The sequence below is a fragment of the Geospiza fortis genome, unplaced genomic scaffold, assembly GCF_000277835.1.
Source record: "Geospiza fortis unplaced genomic scaffold, GeoFor_1.0 scaffold130, whole genome shotgun sequence".
Lineage (NCBI taxonomy): Eukaryota > Metazoa > Chordata > Aves > Passeriformes > Thraupidae > Geospiza > Geospiza fortis.
The window spans coordinates 16,591,244-16,604,359 of NW_005054300.1; the positions used below are offsets into that span (position 1 = coordinate 16,591,244).

Genomic DNA, 13,116 nt, shown 5'->3' on the forward strand with positions numbered 1-13,116 from the left:
CCCCAGTGCTGGTGTTTGCATCCTCTCCGTAGAAACTGCAGAAATAATACTTAGAGAGTTCTGGGTGGAGTTTGTGCTGCTGCTGCAGGGACAGGTGCTGAGCAGTGATGCACAGGAAGCAATTGAAGCTTGTTGGGAGCACAGCTGAATTAAAGCAGAGGAAATGATGTAAATGAGCTTGTGTTTTGAAGTATACTGTGAAAACACCGAGTGCTACTCTTGAGCGCTGTTCTCGTAAGTTTCTGTGAAATAAAATATGTCCTGCAGGAGTGTTTTGGGTGACAGCTTTCAGATGACTTCAGCACTTCTGCTGTCTCTTAAAGGCTTCCCCACGCGGTGGTGTCAAAAAGGATGGCACTTGACAGCGCTGTTGATGTTGCTCACTGCCCCAGGGGCAGCAGATGCCTTGCGCATCTTGTGCTCTGGTGGAGTGAAAATTGAGACTGCTGAGTGATGGTAGTATAGTCCAGCTTTCATGTGCTCTATGAGTTCCTGATACATGTCTTCTGTCTGTACAAGACTTCTGTCTTCTGGAGAAGTGACATACAAGTTGTGAAGTAGGAGGATGAGTATTGGTTGCAATCAATGCTTGCTGGACAGAGGCTGGCATGGCAGGTTTCTTCCCAGCACAGTTAAATCATTGCTCCAGTAAGATGCCTCTGCAGGGCAAACTTTGCCCCAGTGCCCCCACTGTTTGGCAAAGGACTGGGTGTTAACATCCAAAATACTGTATTAGATTCTGCTATGAAATGCTGCTATACACGTTTCTTTAGGTTGGATTTTTTAAATTAGATTTTGGACAGAATCCAGTGGTTTTGAATTCTTTTGCATTTAACTCTTAAGAATTCCTCCTTAGTTTAAGGTCCTGAGCAGGTGGAACTGATAGGGATTTAAATCAACTGTGTGAGGGGGCAAGAAGGGAGGGGAAAAAAACAACTCTAAACCAGTGTTCAAACAGTGTAATAGAAGTTGTTGCCAGTAGAACCATGTGTTAAATACAGCGCTTGTGACAAGTGTCTGTGGTAGCAACCTGTATGTCCCTGCTGAGAAGCAAAACAAGCAAAAAAAGTTAGGATAAAAAAAGGTAGTGAGATATGAACACAGCAAAAGAAGAGTGCAAGGAGCCTGCAAAAACTTAGCGGAGGTTTGCAAAAACTCTTGGCTTCTCTCCCCTTCAAACCATGAGGATCTCTTCCTGAATAAAAGGGGAGGAAAGGCAGTTCAAGTGGTTCAAAGACTGACTTCAGGGACTCGAAAAACAAAGCAAGAGAGGTGAAGCAGCATAATGGCAAGTGCTCAGTGTTTGAGGTTTCTAGTTGTTCATACTGGCAGCTCTTTCAATACAAGGAAAATATCAAGATAGACAGTTCTGACAAGCTGCTGGCTTTTCTGCTTCCGGTGAAGCTTGGTATTGCTAGTCCTTTAAGAGTAAGTTCATGCTTAAGTATAATGTCATACTGAAAAATTACAGATGACATTAGCTGTGCTTCTGGAATGCACCAGATGTTTCTCAATTGTTTGGCATCCAGCTTTCATGGCTGGTGACATATTCGTGGCTGATTTGTTGTGCTGAAAGCAGAACCTGAGCTATTACACTGAATTTGAGCCTTTCTAAAAATATTTGTAGCTTGTGTTTCTCCTTCCATCTTCAACTGAGGACTGAGGAATAGCAAAGTGAGCACTGTTTTCAAAACCACAAGTGAATTTAAGCTAGCTGATTCAGTTTTATTTAAGAAAAACTTGAGGGTGTTTGATTTTCAAAGCAGCATTTTCTCAGGATTTGTGGATCAAGTAGTATTTTAAGCTGTTTAAAACTCTCAGGCCAGACTACCCCTTGGACAGAATGCACAGAAATGTCTTCCAGTGGTTGCTTCAGGAGTCTTCAAACATGCACTGAGGAGACATATACAAATATTCCCTGATCCAGGTAACCCTCAAAAAATTTGGCAATAAATCATAACTTCAGTGAGAATATTGCTGTGGTGCATAGTTGTCCAACAAAACTTTTTTATTACATTTAAATCAATTTCCTGTAAACATTTCTGGTTTTAAGATGGATATTAATAGAAGTTTGAAAGTATTTTTAAGAAAGTTGGATGCACTTGAGAATTTAACTTCTCCCTGTTTCTACTTCAACTGCTATAGCTGCATCATAGTCTGGAATATTACATCCTTGAAAACAGTGTCACTCTTATCATAGAAAAAAGTTCCAAAAAAAGGAAAAAGTTTAACTTCTCCACATTATTAAGTCCCTAACTTTTTTTTAAATGCTGGCCAATTTGCTGTGCAAATGTTAGAAAGAACAGGATATGGACTGTCCTTTTCGATCCCTTCATTTCATTACTTAAGAAAAAGAAAATCTCCATGTGAGAACCACCTGTGAGTGCCTCAGAGGATCTGTTTTGTTCTACAGCATTTTCATATTTGCTTTACAGTACGAGGAAACTGCATGTATGACCTTTGTTCTTACCTCCCACAGTGAGAAGTCTTCACTGGCTCCATGTATGAACTTGAATGACAATTACACTTTAAAAACAGCTCAAGAGTTTACATGGGTTGGCATTTATATTTTCACTGTGCTTAGGTTACAGTAGCTATGTTGTCTTGATCTCGATATATAGAGAAGTAGATGACAGAGATGTGAGAAAACAGAAGACAGCTTGATTCTGGGAATGCAGTTAGATGTGGAACTCAGCTGAAGCAATTGCAGGAGAACCACGTTATTCTCATCGTTTTGGTTTTGCCAGCTACCATTCCACAGTGGAAGACTGCAGCCATGCTCAGTGATTGGTTTTAATAAATAGAACATGGCATCAGTGAAAATGTAGGTTTGCTGTGCAAATGCTGTGCACGTGAGCTGGGATCACCTTTTACTGCCCTGTTGCATTTGAGGGAGCAGGCTCATTTTGTGTGGGGGAAATATTTAGCTTTTTAAGTTGTTTAGACACTTAGGGTGCGCAAAGAATATTTCACTTTTCCTCGTTCACTTTGATTCAAGGTGATACTGTGTTGCTAAGTGTAACTGTTTGTCTCTTCTTCTGAAGCAGGCTGTTTTCTGTGCAAAAAAGCCCCACCTACAGCATTACCTTTTTGAAAACTGCTGGGCATCTTAAGTTTAATTTCTGCCTCTTGCTGCAGCTGTTGCTTTGTCCTACAGAAAGAAGTATAAACATCTCCCAGCATGTGGTCTAACAGAGACTGTTGTGCATCCTTGAAGATAAGCTGCAGTTGCTTTAAGTGGGATTTAGTTTTGCTTAAGCTGTCCTCCACAGATTTTTTCCCTTGACTGGGTGCGCAGTGTTATGCAGGCTGGTGGGAGGCTCTGCCACCTTTCAGTGGACAGACTGCTGGGTATGGCTGCTCAGGTGTTGTGCCCAGGAACCCAAATGCTGCCGTGTTATAATTTATGCAGCCCCTTATGGGGACTGTGTCCTTAATAAGGGTTTAACAAAGCCTGTTGTAAAAGCAGCCCAGGTTCTTGCTCATGTGAAATACAACATCACTTTCAAGATGTTGGGAATACCAGGAGAAGGATCTTCCCTTATAACTGTGCTCAGGTAGCTCTTGTGCTTCTGTTTTTATTTCTAGGTTGAACTCTAGCAACCAGCAAAATAGTTGCAGTAAGTGTAGTCATATAAAACTGCTGTTCCTTTAATTCCCTGACAATAAGGGGAAGAAGACATGCTTCACCAAACTTGGAGTTTGTGGTTTTCTTGCCAAATTTAAAAAGAGGAATAGCACCAACAGCAGTGCAGAAACCCACAAGCTAAATAATGTAAGTGATAGGAAAAGTTGTGTCATACAGAAAAGCTACTGTCTTGTGAAAGCTGAAGGTAGAAGAGCTTTTTGTGACAGCTGTTCAATAATAATTTTAAAACAAGCAAGCAAATGAAACTCCTTCCACTGGTCCTACCTAGGACATTTTACCTAGTTTTTCTTGCCAAACAGATGTGTCTCTTCATAAAAACAGTAAAGTGACTGAGAGTTGACTTTTGTTTCCTGAAATGCAATAATACTGACCAGTGTGGTTAAGGTGTAGCTGGTTGGGTTTCAGTTTTAATTCAGCATTTTCCAGACGACTGGATTTGCTTTGGATTCACTGAAGCCAAAGCAGGGCTTCTATTCATAAGCTTATTGCTTACTTTGGATTAGTTATAAAGTAAATAATGTGAATAATACTGTTCTTTCATTTGTCCACTTAACTATGTAATGGGTTTAGTTTTGTTTAAAAACAACAAATACCAGGACAAGTGATAACTTGCTTGCTTCTCTCACTTACAGGAGATAAAACTGCTTCAGCGAAGGTTGCTCTTTTTCCTTGTTGTTTCACAGTAGATTATGAAAGAATTGCATTTTGACCGTTACAGTGCAGTTAATATTTCCTTCAAGCATGCCAGTGTGACTGCTTTTTCCAGGCATTGTCATGGCAAAAATGCCACCATTTCTAGGTTGGTGGATATCACCTTCTGCTTACTTTTTCTGAGAACAGAGGCAATAAACCCCACAGTATTTCCTATTCTGTCAGCTTGGCAAGCTGATTTATTTTTTGGCCATGTACATGGGGCAGGGAAGGGGTGTGTGGTGCATGAGCAGGATGGGTCCTTCCTGCAGCCCCCAAGGCTGTGTTGCTGTTGTAAAAACACATTCCTGGGAACTTGAAACGGAGGCAGAAATTGCAAGAGAGAGTTTGGGCAAGCTGTAAAGAGTATGACCTGCTTGATTGTTCTTGATTTCTAAGATGATTGAGCACCACTATTAAAATGAAACTCTACTCTTTTCTATGTTTCTGTGTTTTACAAGTTTGGACAAAGTCTGTTGATCCAGTTGCGTATCCTGAAAAGATGTAATTAATAAGCAGGATCTGGTCCTTGGAAAAGGCAGGGTTTTTTGTTGATTTTTATCTCTCCCTGGTGTTGAGAGTGAGTTGATCTATCACATGAAGCAAGGAAGATAAGAAACCTGATATATCTTCCCTGTATACTGCAGCCTCTAATGTTGCAGAGGAAATTTGTGGAGGTTTGGTTTTAATTTTATTTTGGAGCACAGCGTTTCTGCTGGCAAAACAACAATGTTGCTTTTTGTAGGAGAAACTATTTGCATGGAGAATATTGTTTCTTGAATAATAAATCCTGTGCTTGTTGCACTCTTCACTGAAGTAACTTTTTCCTATGGTTCCCATGCTTATTCCTGGTATACAGTGAGTTCTATAACGGTCCTTGTGCCAAAGGCATGATTTTTTTTTCCTTCCCATTTAGAAATTAAAGAAATATCTGACGTTACCTATTGCAGATATGCTGAACACTTTATGAACAGCCTGTGATGAATTTTAATGTGGACAGTTCACCACTGTTCATTTTTTCCCCCCATGTCTTTTACTAAAAATGAAGTGAGATGCTCAGTGATCAGAGTACAGTCATCATTGTTCCCGTTTGCCCCATGGGACTCTGGCTTTGGCAGAGGAAAGGAAACTGATGAAAATCAAGAGGTAGCTTGAAAAATTCCTTTTGGTGTCAACCAGGTAAGGTGAGCAACAAAACTGAAGTTCAGTGCTGACCAACTAAAGGGGGGGTGTTGGGATGAATTGGAACAGTGTGTCATATTCTAAACTTTCAAAAAGTTGAAAATAAACTGCTGCATGTGCTTCATATGATTGGTGTATCCCAGGCAGTGGTTGCAATGTGTACAAGTAAAACTTTCAGATTGTTCAGAATTCAGTGTGAAACTGGTAAGGTCTAAAATACTTTGATTATTTTCACTTTCCTATTGGTTTTATTGAATGTGGGTTGTCTTTCCAAAAATTGATAGTGCCTTTTAACTTCTCTCCCATCCAGCAGTGCATATGTGTGTGTGTTTGGGAGGCAGAGCCATAGCTGAAAGCATTTCAGGTGGCAGAATTGTAATAAAAAGATGGCTTTTTTTGTCAGTAAAGAGGGTGAGATTCTTGACTAGTTTTCCATGGAAAGTGAGAACTTCAGCAGTTAGTTCTTGTGAATTTTTTTTTCCCTTTTTCCTAGTAGCTGACAAGTCTGACTTAGGTACTGGCTCAACTAGAGCTGTGTCTTAAATCCCTGGAAAAATTCTTTTGTCTTTTCTGAGGCTATAGCTCAGCAGATTGTCTAAGCAGAGATGAAGTGATGTGTACTTAAGGTATGGTTTGAGGTTTTTCACTCTGGGTTTTATGCAAAGATTGTCTGCAACACCAGATGCCCAGCTTGCTTTGTGTTTGGTTTCAGCGAGTGAGAAGATAAAGGGGTGCCCAGTGTTCCTCTAACATTCCAAGCTATTCTGTTCTCAGTGGCACTCTTCTTCAGAATAAGAAGGGAATGTGCAAGGGATGACATTGGACCTTATGTTTGCATTGTGTAACTTGCCAAGAAGAGAAATATGTGTGTGGAGGAGGCTTAAGACAGTGAATATCTGTGGCATCTGGGTGAAATTATGAACAATAAAATAACTCTCAGCTGGAATTTCATGAGCAGCTAAACAGTGTCTGTCTAGGGCATGCTGAATGGAAAGGGCATGTCTAAAGTAAAACATGCTCACACAAGGGAAGTCCCCACAGTCTGGCATGAAGCCAGGTGCATACTGAATTAGGTCACTGCCTTAAGTGTGAATGTTCCCCCAATTCAGAAAGATGTACTCATCCTTTGCAACAAGGAACAAAAGCAGAATGCTACTGCAATTTTAAAAATGTAAAGCATTTTCAGTTAGCATGCTGGTCTATTCCCTTGTGCTTAGAGAATCAATGAACTTTTTTGTAAGGAACAGAAACGTTTCCATTGTTGAATATACAGAAGGCCCTGGAAATGCAGAAAGTCTTTACAACCAGGTGCCTCTGGAAAACCTGCAGATCTTTATAAGACTTGTGTAAGCCTCAGATGTCTCACTCTTTGGAGATCATACAAACTACTGCAAATAGACTAGTTCTGAAAAACTGATAGGCAGTTAAATACCAGCATGCAATAATAGCAGGTGCAATTTAAAGTTTTGGAACTTAATATTTAAGCTCTGAAATTCCAGGAACTTCTGTGTGATTACTAATTACCAGATAACCTTACTGTCCTTTTTTATCAACTTCAGAATGTTCTTTGTAACCCAGTTAGTTTCCCTATTGCGATTTTTGGGATCCCATGTGTTTTTGCTTGTTCTGGGGTTTCACAGCCTGCTTTCTCTTGTAGTCATGTTCTGCATAGTTACTGGAATTCCTAAAGTAGGGCTGTGCCAGACCAAATTCAGATCAAATTTGGGTTGTAAATATGCAAAACAAGGGCTTTTTTTTTTCCTGTTCTCTGAAAAGAGAGAATAGTGAAATAGAGTGCTCATAAGCTCTCCTTTTCCAGTGGGAAAAAAGGAAGGAAGATTCTTACTGCTTTCACTCACTCTGTGAAGTATTCAAGATTAAATGTGTCTTACTCCTTTATGGTAACTTCCCTCAGCAGAAGTAATACTGAAGGAAAAAATAAAAGATGTCAATTGGCTCAGTTCCCACTGCTTCAGCAAACTAACTTACCCATTCAGCTCTCCATGTGCAATTTAAAATTTTAATGTTCGACATAACCGGTTGCACAAACATTCCTGGCCTTTAAAGGCCATGGAGAAGCTCTAGTGGGAAAAACGCCTGTTTATTATGGTGAAAAAATGCTCAAACAGAAATAGGCAATGCCTGTCTCTGTAAAAGGCTGTCTTGTTAACAGGATTGTCACTAGGCCATAGATAAAGGGTTTCAGGTCATAAAGGGATAATTAGAGCCTAGAAGGAAAAGTACCGGTGAGCTGGTGCAGTTCTCATTGCTTCAGGAGTGGGTTATTGTGCGTGTTCCCTGGGCCCCCCTCGGGGCAGGGCAGTGCCCCCAGGCAGCCCTGTGCTGTGAGCAGGTGAAGGGCTCCTGGGAAGGGCCAGGAACCTGCAGCCGTCCAGCAGCGAGTCCCTGCAGGGTGTGCTGGCCTCCCCAGTCCAGGCTTACCATAATGATGAATGTTTGGTCACAGTGAGAAGGGTGGGAAGAGCAAGATTTCTCTCACTGCCCCCTGCTATTCTCTGAGGGGATTTAATCTCCTGGTACACTGTGTCCTCTTGACACCACATCTCCTCTTGACACCACATCAGGAGGTCTGTTCTCCCTTGCTTCTTAGACATGAATGAGACCTAAAGAAACTGAGTGACTCATCAGAGTTGAGCACAGGGCAATTTATTGGTGGAGCAAGAATTGACTACAAAAACCTACTAGAACTAATGCTCCATCTTCAGAGGTATTGATTTGTCAGTTAATAACAATTAGAATAGTTGGAGCTTGAGTTACTGGTATTTTATACAAGTTAGATAGTTTGATCATTTTTCAATATACCTTTACTGATTGAAGATGTGTCAGCTTCTGCATGGAGTAGCTTTAGTACAGTTTAGCATTTACTGAGTTTTAAAGAAACTTATGGTTCTTTATGCTATTAATTGTGGCTTCACCTCTTGCAGTCTAACAGAACAAGAATTCAGTAAGAAATGTAATAAATCATTGTATGGTCATCTTTGTACTAAAGAAAGCTTGGGATGATATTGTATCATTTCTGTGAAGTGGTTTTATCCTGTAGAATTCTTCTTCTGTCTCCCTTGATTCATCACATCTGGACACTGGTCAGTAGTCTGAGGATACATCTGGAGTTAATCACTCTTTATAGGCATTCAGCTTGCATTTATATAATATTGTGTTTATGCAGTGAGGAGTGACTAAATTCTGGCTTGTCTGGACTTGAAAGGATGTTATCTAGTATTCAGTTGATAAAACTGTTACTTATTTTGTATCAAAGTCTCCAGTAGCTTTCCATGAGTTCCAGAAGCTTCAGTTTCAGATGAGTAGTTACCTCTAATCTGCTGTATTAAGAATTTCTACATAATCTGTGTAAATTATTTATTAACAGGGTCTTTAACACTATAAATATTAAAAACTGCTTTGAGCAGTCCTATAGACTTCAGCTGGACAACTCTTAAGGTGTGCAGCTCTTGCCAAACTTGGTGTGGATGATATGCCTGCAAACTTTGTGTTGCTGTGGCAGGCATTGCTGCTGGTGGTAAGAATAAGTTACTTAGTCTTTCAGGCCTTAAAATTGGAACTTTCTTGCAAGTGAAGATGCTGAATATGGTACCACCACTGATCAGGGTACCTGATTCACACTGGAGCAGTATCCTGGCTGGAAGCTGAGTGGGAGGGGGGAAGTGTCACAAAGACTCAATCAGAGAGACACAGTGCCAGGTGTTTGCTGCAAACACATGGGGAGCATTGTGGCACCCTGAGTGACTCTCAGGGTCAGCACAAGATGGGCTGCGTGGCAGCTGGCAGTGCCAGATAACTGCCTAACCCATGCAGAAGGGGTATGGGAGTGGGCCATTGTTTTCTAGTCTCCTAAGGATAGTGAAACTAAACTGGGAATCTCAGAACTTCCCCCAAACCATAATTGCATAACACAGTCAAAATGGATGTAGAGCTAATAGGTCCCTGGATAAATTTTAATGAGCTTCATTTATTTTATACAAGCAAATTTTAAATGAAAGTATTTTATTAATGTTGAAAGTAGACTAACGTGCATTGAGCTTACTTCTTAGTCTTTTATGCTGTCATTGAAGAGGCCCATAAAACATTTAGCTGACTCAGTGCTGAGCAGGACTTTTGGTATCCCTCTCTTGCATAACTGTGGCTGTTTCTCTGGTCTTTCCCTCTAGGTTGGTTTGGGCAGTCATGTAAGAGTGTGACCCATGAAGTGGTCACTGCCTCTTCATGCTAGCCCAGCCATGTCAGAAGATGGAAATATTAGCAGATGGCTAATCTCAGGATCTCTTTCATCAATTGAAATTTAGTTTCTTTTGAATTAGACTTAATCTGAAATGTGGTTTCGGTAAACTTTGATATTAAAATCTATAATAATTTATTCATGAGTGAACAGTTATACCCTGAAAGGTATTTACTTAAAGCAAATGAAACTGCAAGCTTCTGCTGCTTCAAAATAGTTCATGGGTTTTTTTTTTTAATTTTTTTAAAAATAGTTTAGAGGAGTAGGAAAGGCATGGGATTTGTTGGTATCTTTTTGTCCTCCCACAGAGTAAAATAAAGCAAAAAGCCCAAGAAGGAATGGGGGAGTTAAAACAAAATGTCAAATAAACTGTGGTGAGACTATAAGAACTGTTACTGCTTTGGCTAGCCGTGTGACAAATGCATTTTATTGGACTGTCCGTATTACTATTTTCCAGACACTGTGTCAAAGGGAGTTGCTGATGGGTAATGCAAAAAAATAAATGTTTTTTTGTTCTCCCTTTATCACTCCTTCCACCATTGGTCTTTTGCATGCGTTAGAACTTTGTTCATGTGTTTCTCAAATGACTGTCTGCTTTGTAGTTCTAATATGCACCTTTCTTTAATTTTAGGTTGTGTCTTCATTTTGCTGACTCAAACCACAGATTCCAAGGAAAGGAGGGGAAGTGGAATAAAACACTCAAGTGCCAGAGGAAAAGCAAGACTAGCCAATGAAAATTATGATTACTAAACTGTAGATGGCTCTCACACATAGTGGTGGGGGGGAAATTGCTGTCTGTTCAAAGCTTACAAAATTACTTTTGCAGATTTCCTTCACAAAACTTCAAATAAGCTAGGCCCCTTCAACTAGGGCTGAATTAGGAAATGGAAATATGATTCCTTGCTGGTGTCTTCAATCTTCCTCCACCTTTGCAGGTTTTTTTTGTTTGGGGTAGGAAATCCTGAACAAATTGTATGGCGTCAGCCAGACTTACAGTTGATGGTTATGGATGACACAGGAACTTCAAATTTACATCTCTGCAATGATACCTGATTAAGGCAAAGCTTGAAAACTGCTCATCTGCTATGTTACCAGAACTTGTAGTAGCTATTACAATTGTGTTTTCTCTCTTAAGATTTGAAGTCTGGGGTGATGTCCCCTGGAAAGCAAGAGCAGATAATTAATCTTTTAGGATTGGAAGCAGAAATAATATGAGAATGCCCAGAAGAGGCTTAGTAATTCAAGCCAGGACTCGTTGGCTATTGGTGGGCCTTGCTTTACTATTCAGTTTAGTCCTGCTCATGTATTTGCTGGAGTGTGCTCCACAAACAGATGGCAATGGATCTCTGCCTGGTGTTGTAGGTGAAACCATGGGTAAAGAATACTATCAAGCTCTCTTGCAGGAACAAGAAGAGCATTATCAAAACCGAGCTACCAGTCTGAAACGTCAGATTGCTCAGCTAAAGCAAGAGCTTCAGGAAATGAGTGACAAACTGAAGTCCCTGCAGGAAAAAAAGAGCCCAAAGGTCAATGGTATGAACTACCAGGGCACCAAGGAACAAACATCCAATGATCTCCTAGAGTTTCTTCATTCCCAGATTGACAAAGCTGAGGTGAGCGTGGGGGCCAAACTGCCTAGTGAGTATGGAGTCATTCCTTTTGAAAGCTTCACATCCATGAAAGTATTCCAGTTGGAGATGGGGCTCACTCGGCATCCAGAAGAGAAACCTGTTAGAAAGGATAAACGAGATGAGTTGGTGGAAGTTATTGAGGCTGGCCTAGAAGTTATCAATAATCCAGATGAAGAAGATGGACAAGATGAAGATGATGGAGTAGGAGACAGGCAGCTGTATAGTGAAAATGATTTTGTAGAAGGTATGTTTACATGCTTCCTGGTCCCTTAGCAGAATGTCACAACAAGCATTTAATGGGGTTTGTACTTTTAGGTATTTTACTTACTTGAATAGAGTCTTGGAGAGTAATTGCACAATAAGAGCCTTTATTTCTGATGCTGAAGATATTACTGCTTCATTATCTTGTGTTTTTCCTGGAGTAACAAATGCATTTCAGAAGGACTCACCACAAGAGGTGTACTGGGGAAGCTGTATCTACTTAAAATATAGATGCATTCATAATTGATTGTAGCCAGTCAGTGTGACACAGCTGCTTATGGTACTAAATAACTGAAGGACTTTCAGTGAAACTGATGGCACTGGGAGGGAGAAATTGATTGATCTCTCTCCTTCCAGACTAGTTAAACAATCTAGTATGAAGCTACATGGTTTTCCTTCACTCATCTCTATGCCACTTTAGTTAATAGTCAGGCATTTGACTTTTTTCGAGTTGGCACAGCCCTACTGGAGGGAGAGGTAGGCTATGTTCCAGGCCTGTCAGCTGAAGAACTTGGTGTCCTGAATAGACCTTTCATGGTACACAGTTATGGGGTCTGCTAAGCTGTGCAGCCTTGAACTGTTCTCTTGTTTTCTTTTCAGTTTTGTCTCAGTGCCTGTAAGTTTATTTGCAGAACACATATGATTATAAAGGCATATGTAGCAGTTAAACTTTCAACACTTAGTACAGCTCTTAAAAGGTGCGGTAGTGACAAATCCCATTACAGGTGGCTTTCAAGGTATGGCCTTGTGCGATGGAGATAAGTATTATCAAAAACTGCCCTCGTACCTCTTCTTCATATTTACAGTAATAAATACAGTTCATGCTGCCATTAAAGGCCAAAAGGTGGACCATGTTATAAGACCATTATTATAGAAGGGATTCTGAAGTAAGTATTGATACCTGTATTATTAAGCAGACATGCTGGAGAAAGGTACCATTGGCCTTGAAATAATGGGCTCTTTCAGTCTCACATGATGTAATTGGTCTGTAGTGGAAAAAGTCTCTGTTTTTAACAGCTACTGTGTTTAAAGTTTGATGAAAGTACTCTTCTTCATTCTAGAAGGTGGTACAGGCTATGGAATCCACTCAGCTGGGTCAATGCAACACAGCCTGTGTAAGGCTCTTAGTACAGTTTTCATTTAAAACCCTGTTATTTTTTCCAGGGGTTATCATTCTTGGGCTTTATTTCTACATTAAGTATTCAGCTGCTTTTCCATTGCTGTTTTAGATATTGCTTGTACTCAAGTGGATTTTTATTTTACCATGACTGAAATAGCTGTTGATTTTTTAGTGTACTGCCTTTAATGACAGACATTCAAATAAGCAAGTAGTTTTAGGACCTTAGAATTACACTTCATACCTCTGCCTCTGTTCGCACCAGTATTTGTTTTTGGAAATCAAACTGATTTCCTTTTGCTGTAGAGACAGTAACTTCAAACACAGGGTT

General features: G+C 40.2%; 1 protein-coding gene across 1 annotated transcript in view; it reads left to right on the forward strand.

The window, feature by feature from the left end:
- The first annotated feature begins 10,412 nt into the window (after positions 1 to 10,412).
- The window catches only part of CSGALNACT2 (chondroitin sulfate N-acetylgalactosaminyltransferase 2), a 17,067-nt gene continuing 14,363 nt past the window's right edge, over positions 10,413 to 13,116 (forward strand). Inside the window, exon 1 of the mRNA XM_031063418.1 lies at positions 10,413 to 11,651. Within this exon, the coding sequence (XP_030919278.1) occupies positions 10,988 to 11,651 (664 nt within the window). The 5' untranslated portion in view covers positions 10,413 to 10,987. The remainder of the gene's footprint in view (positions 11,652 to 13,116) is intronic.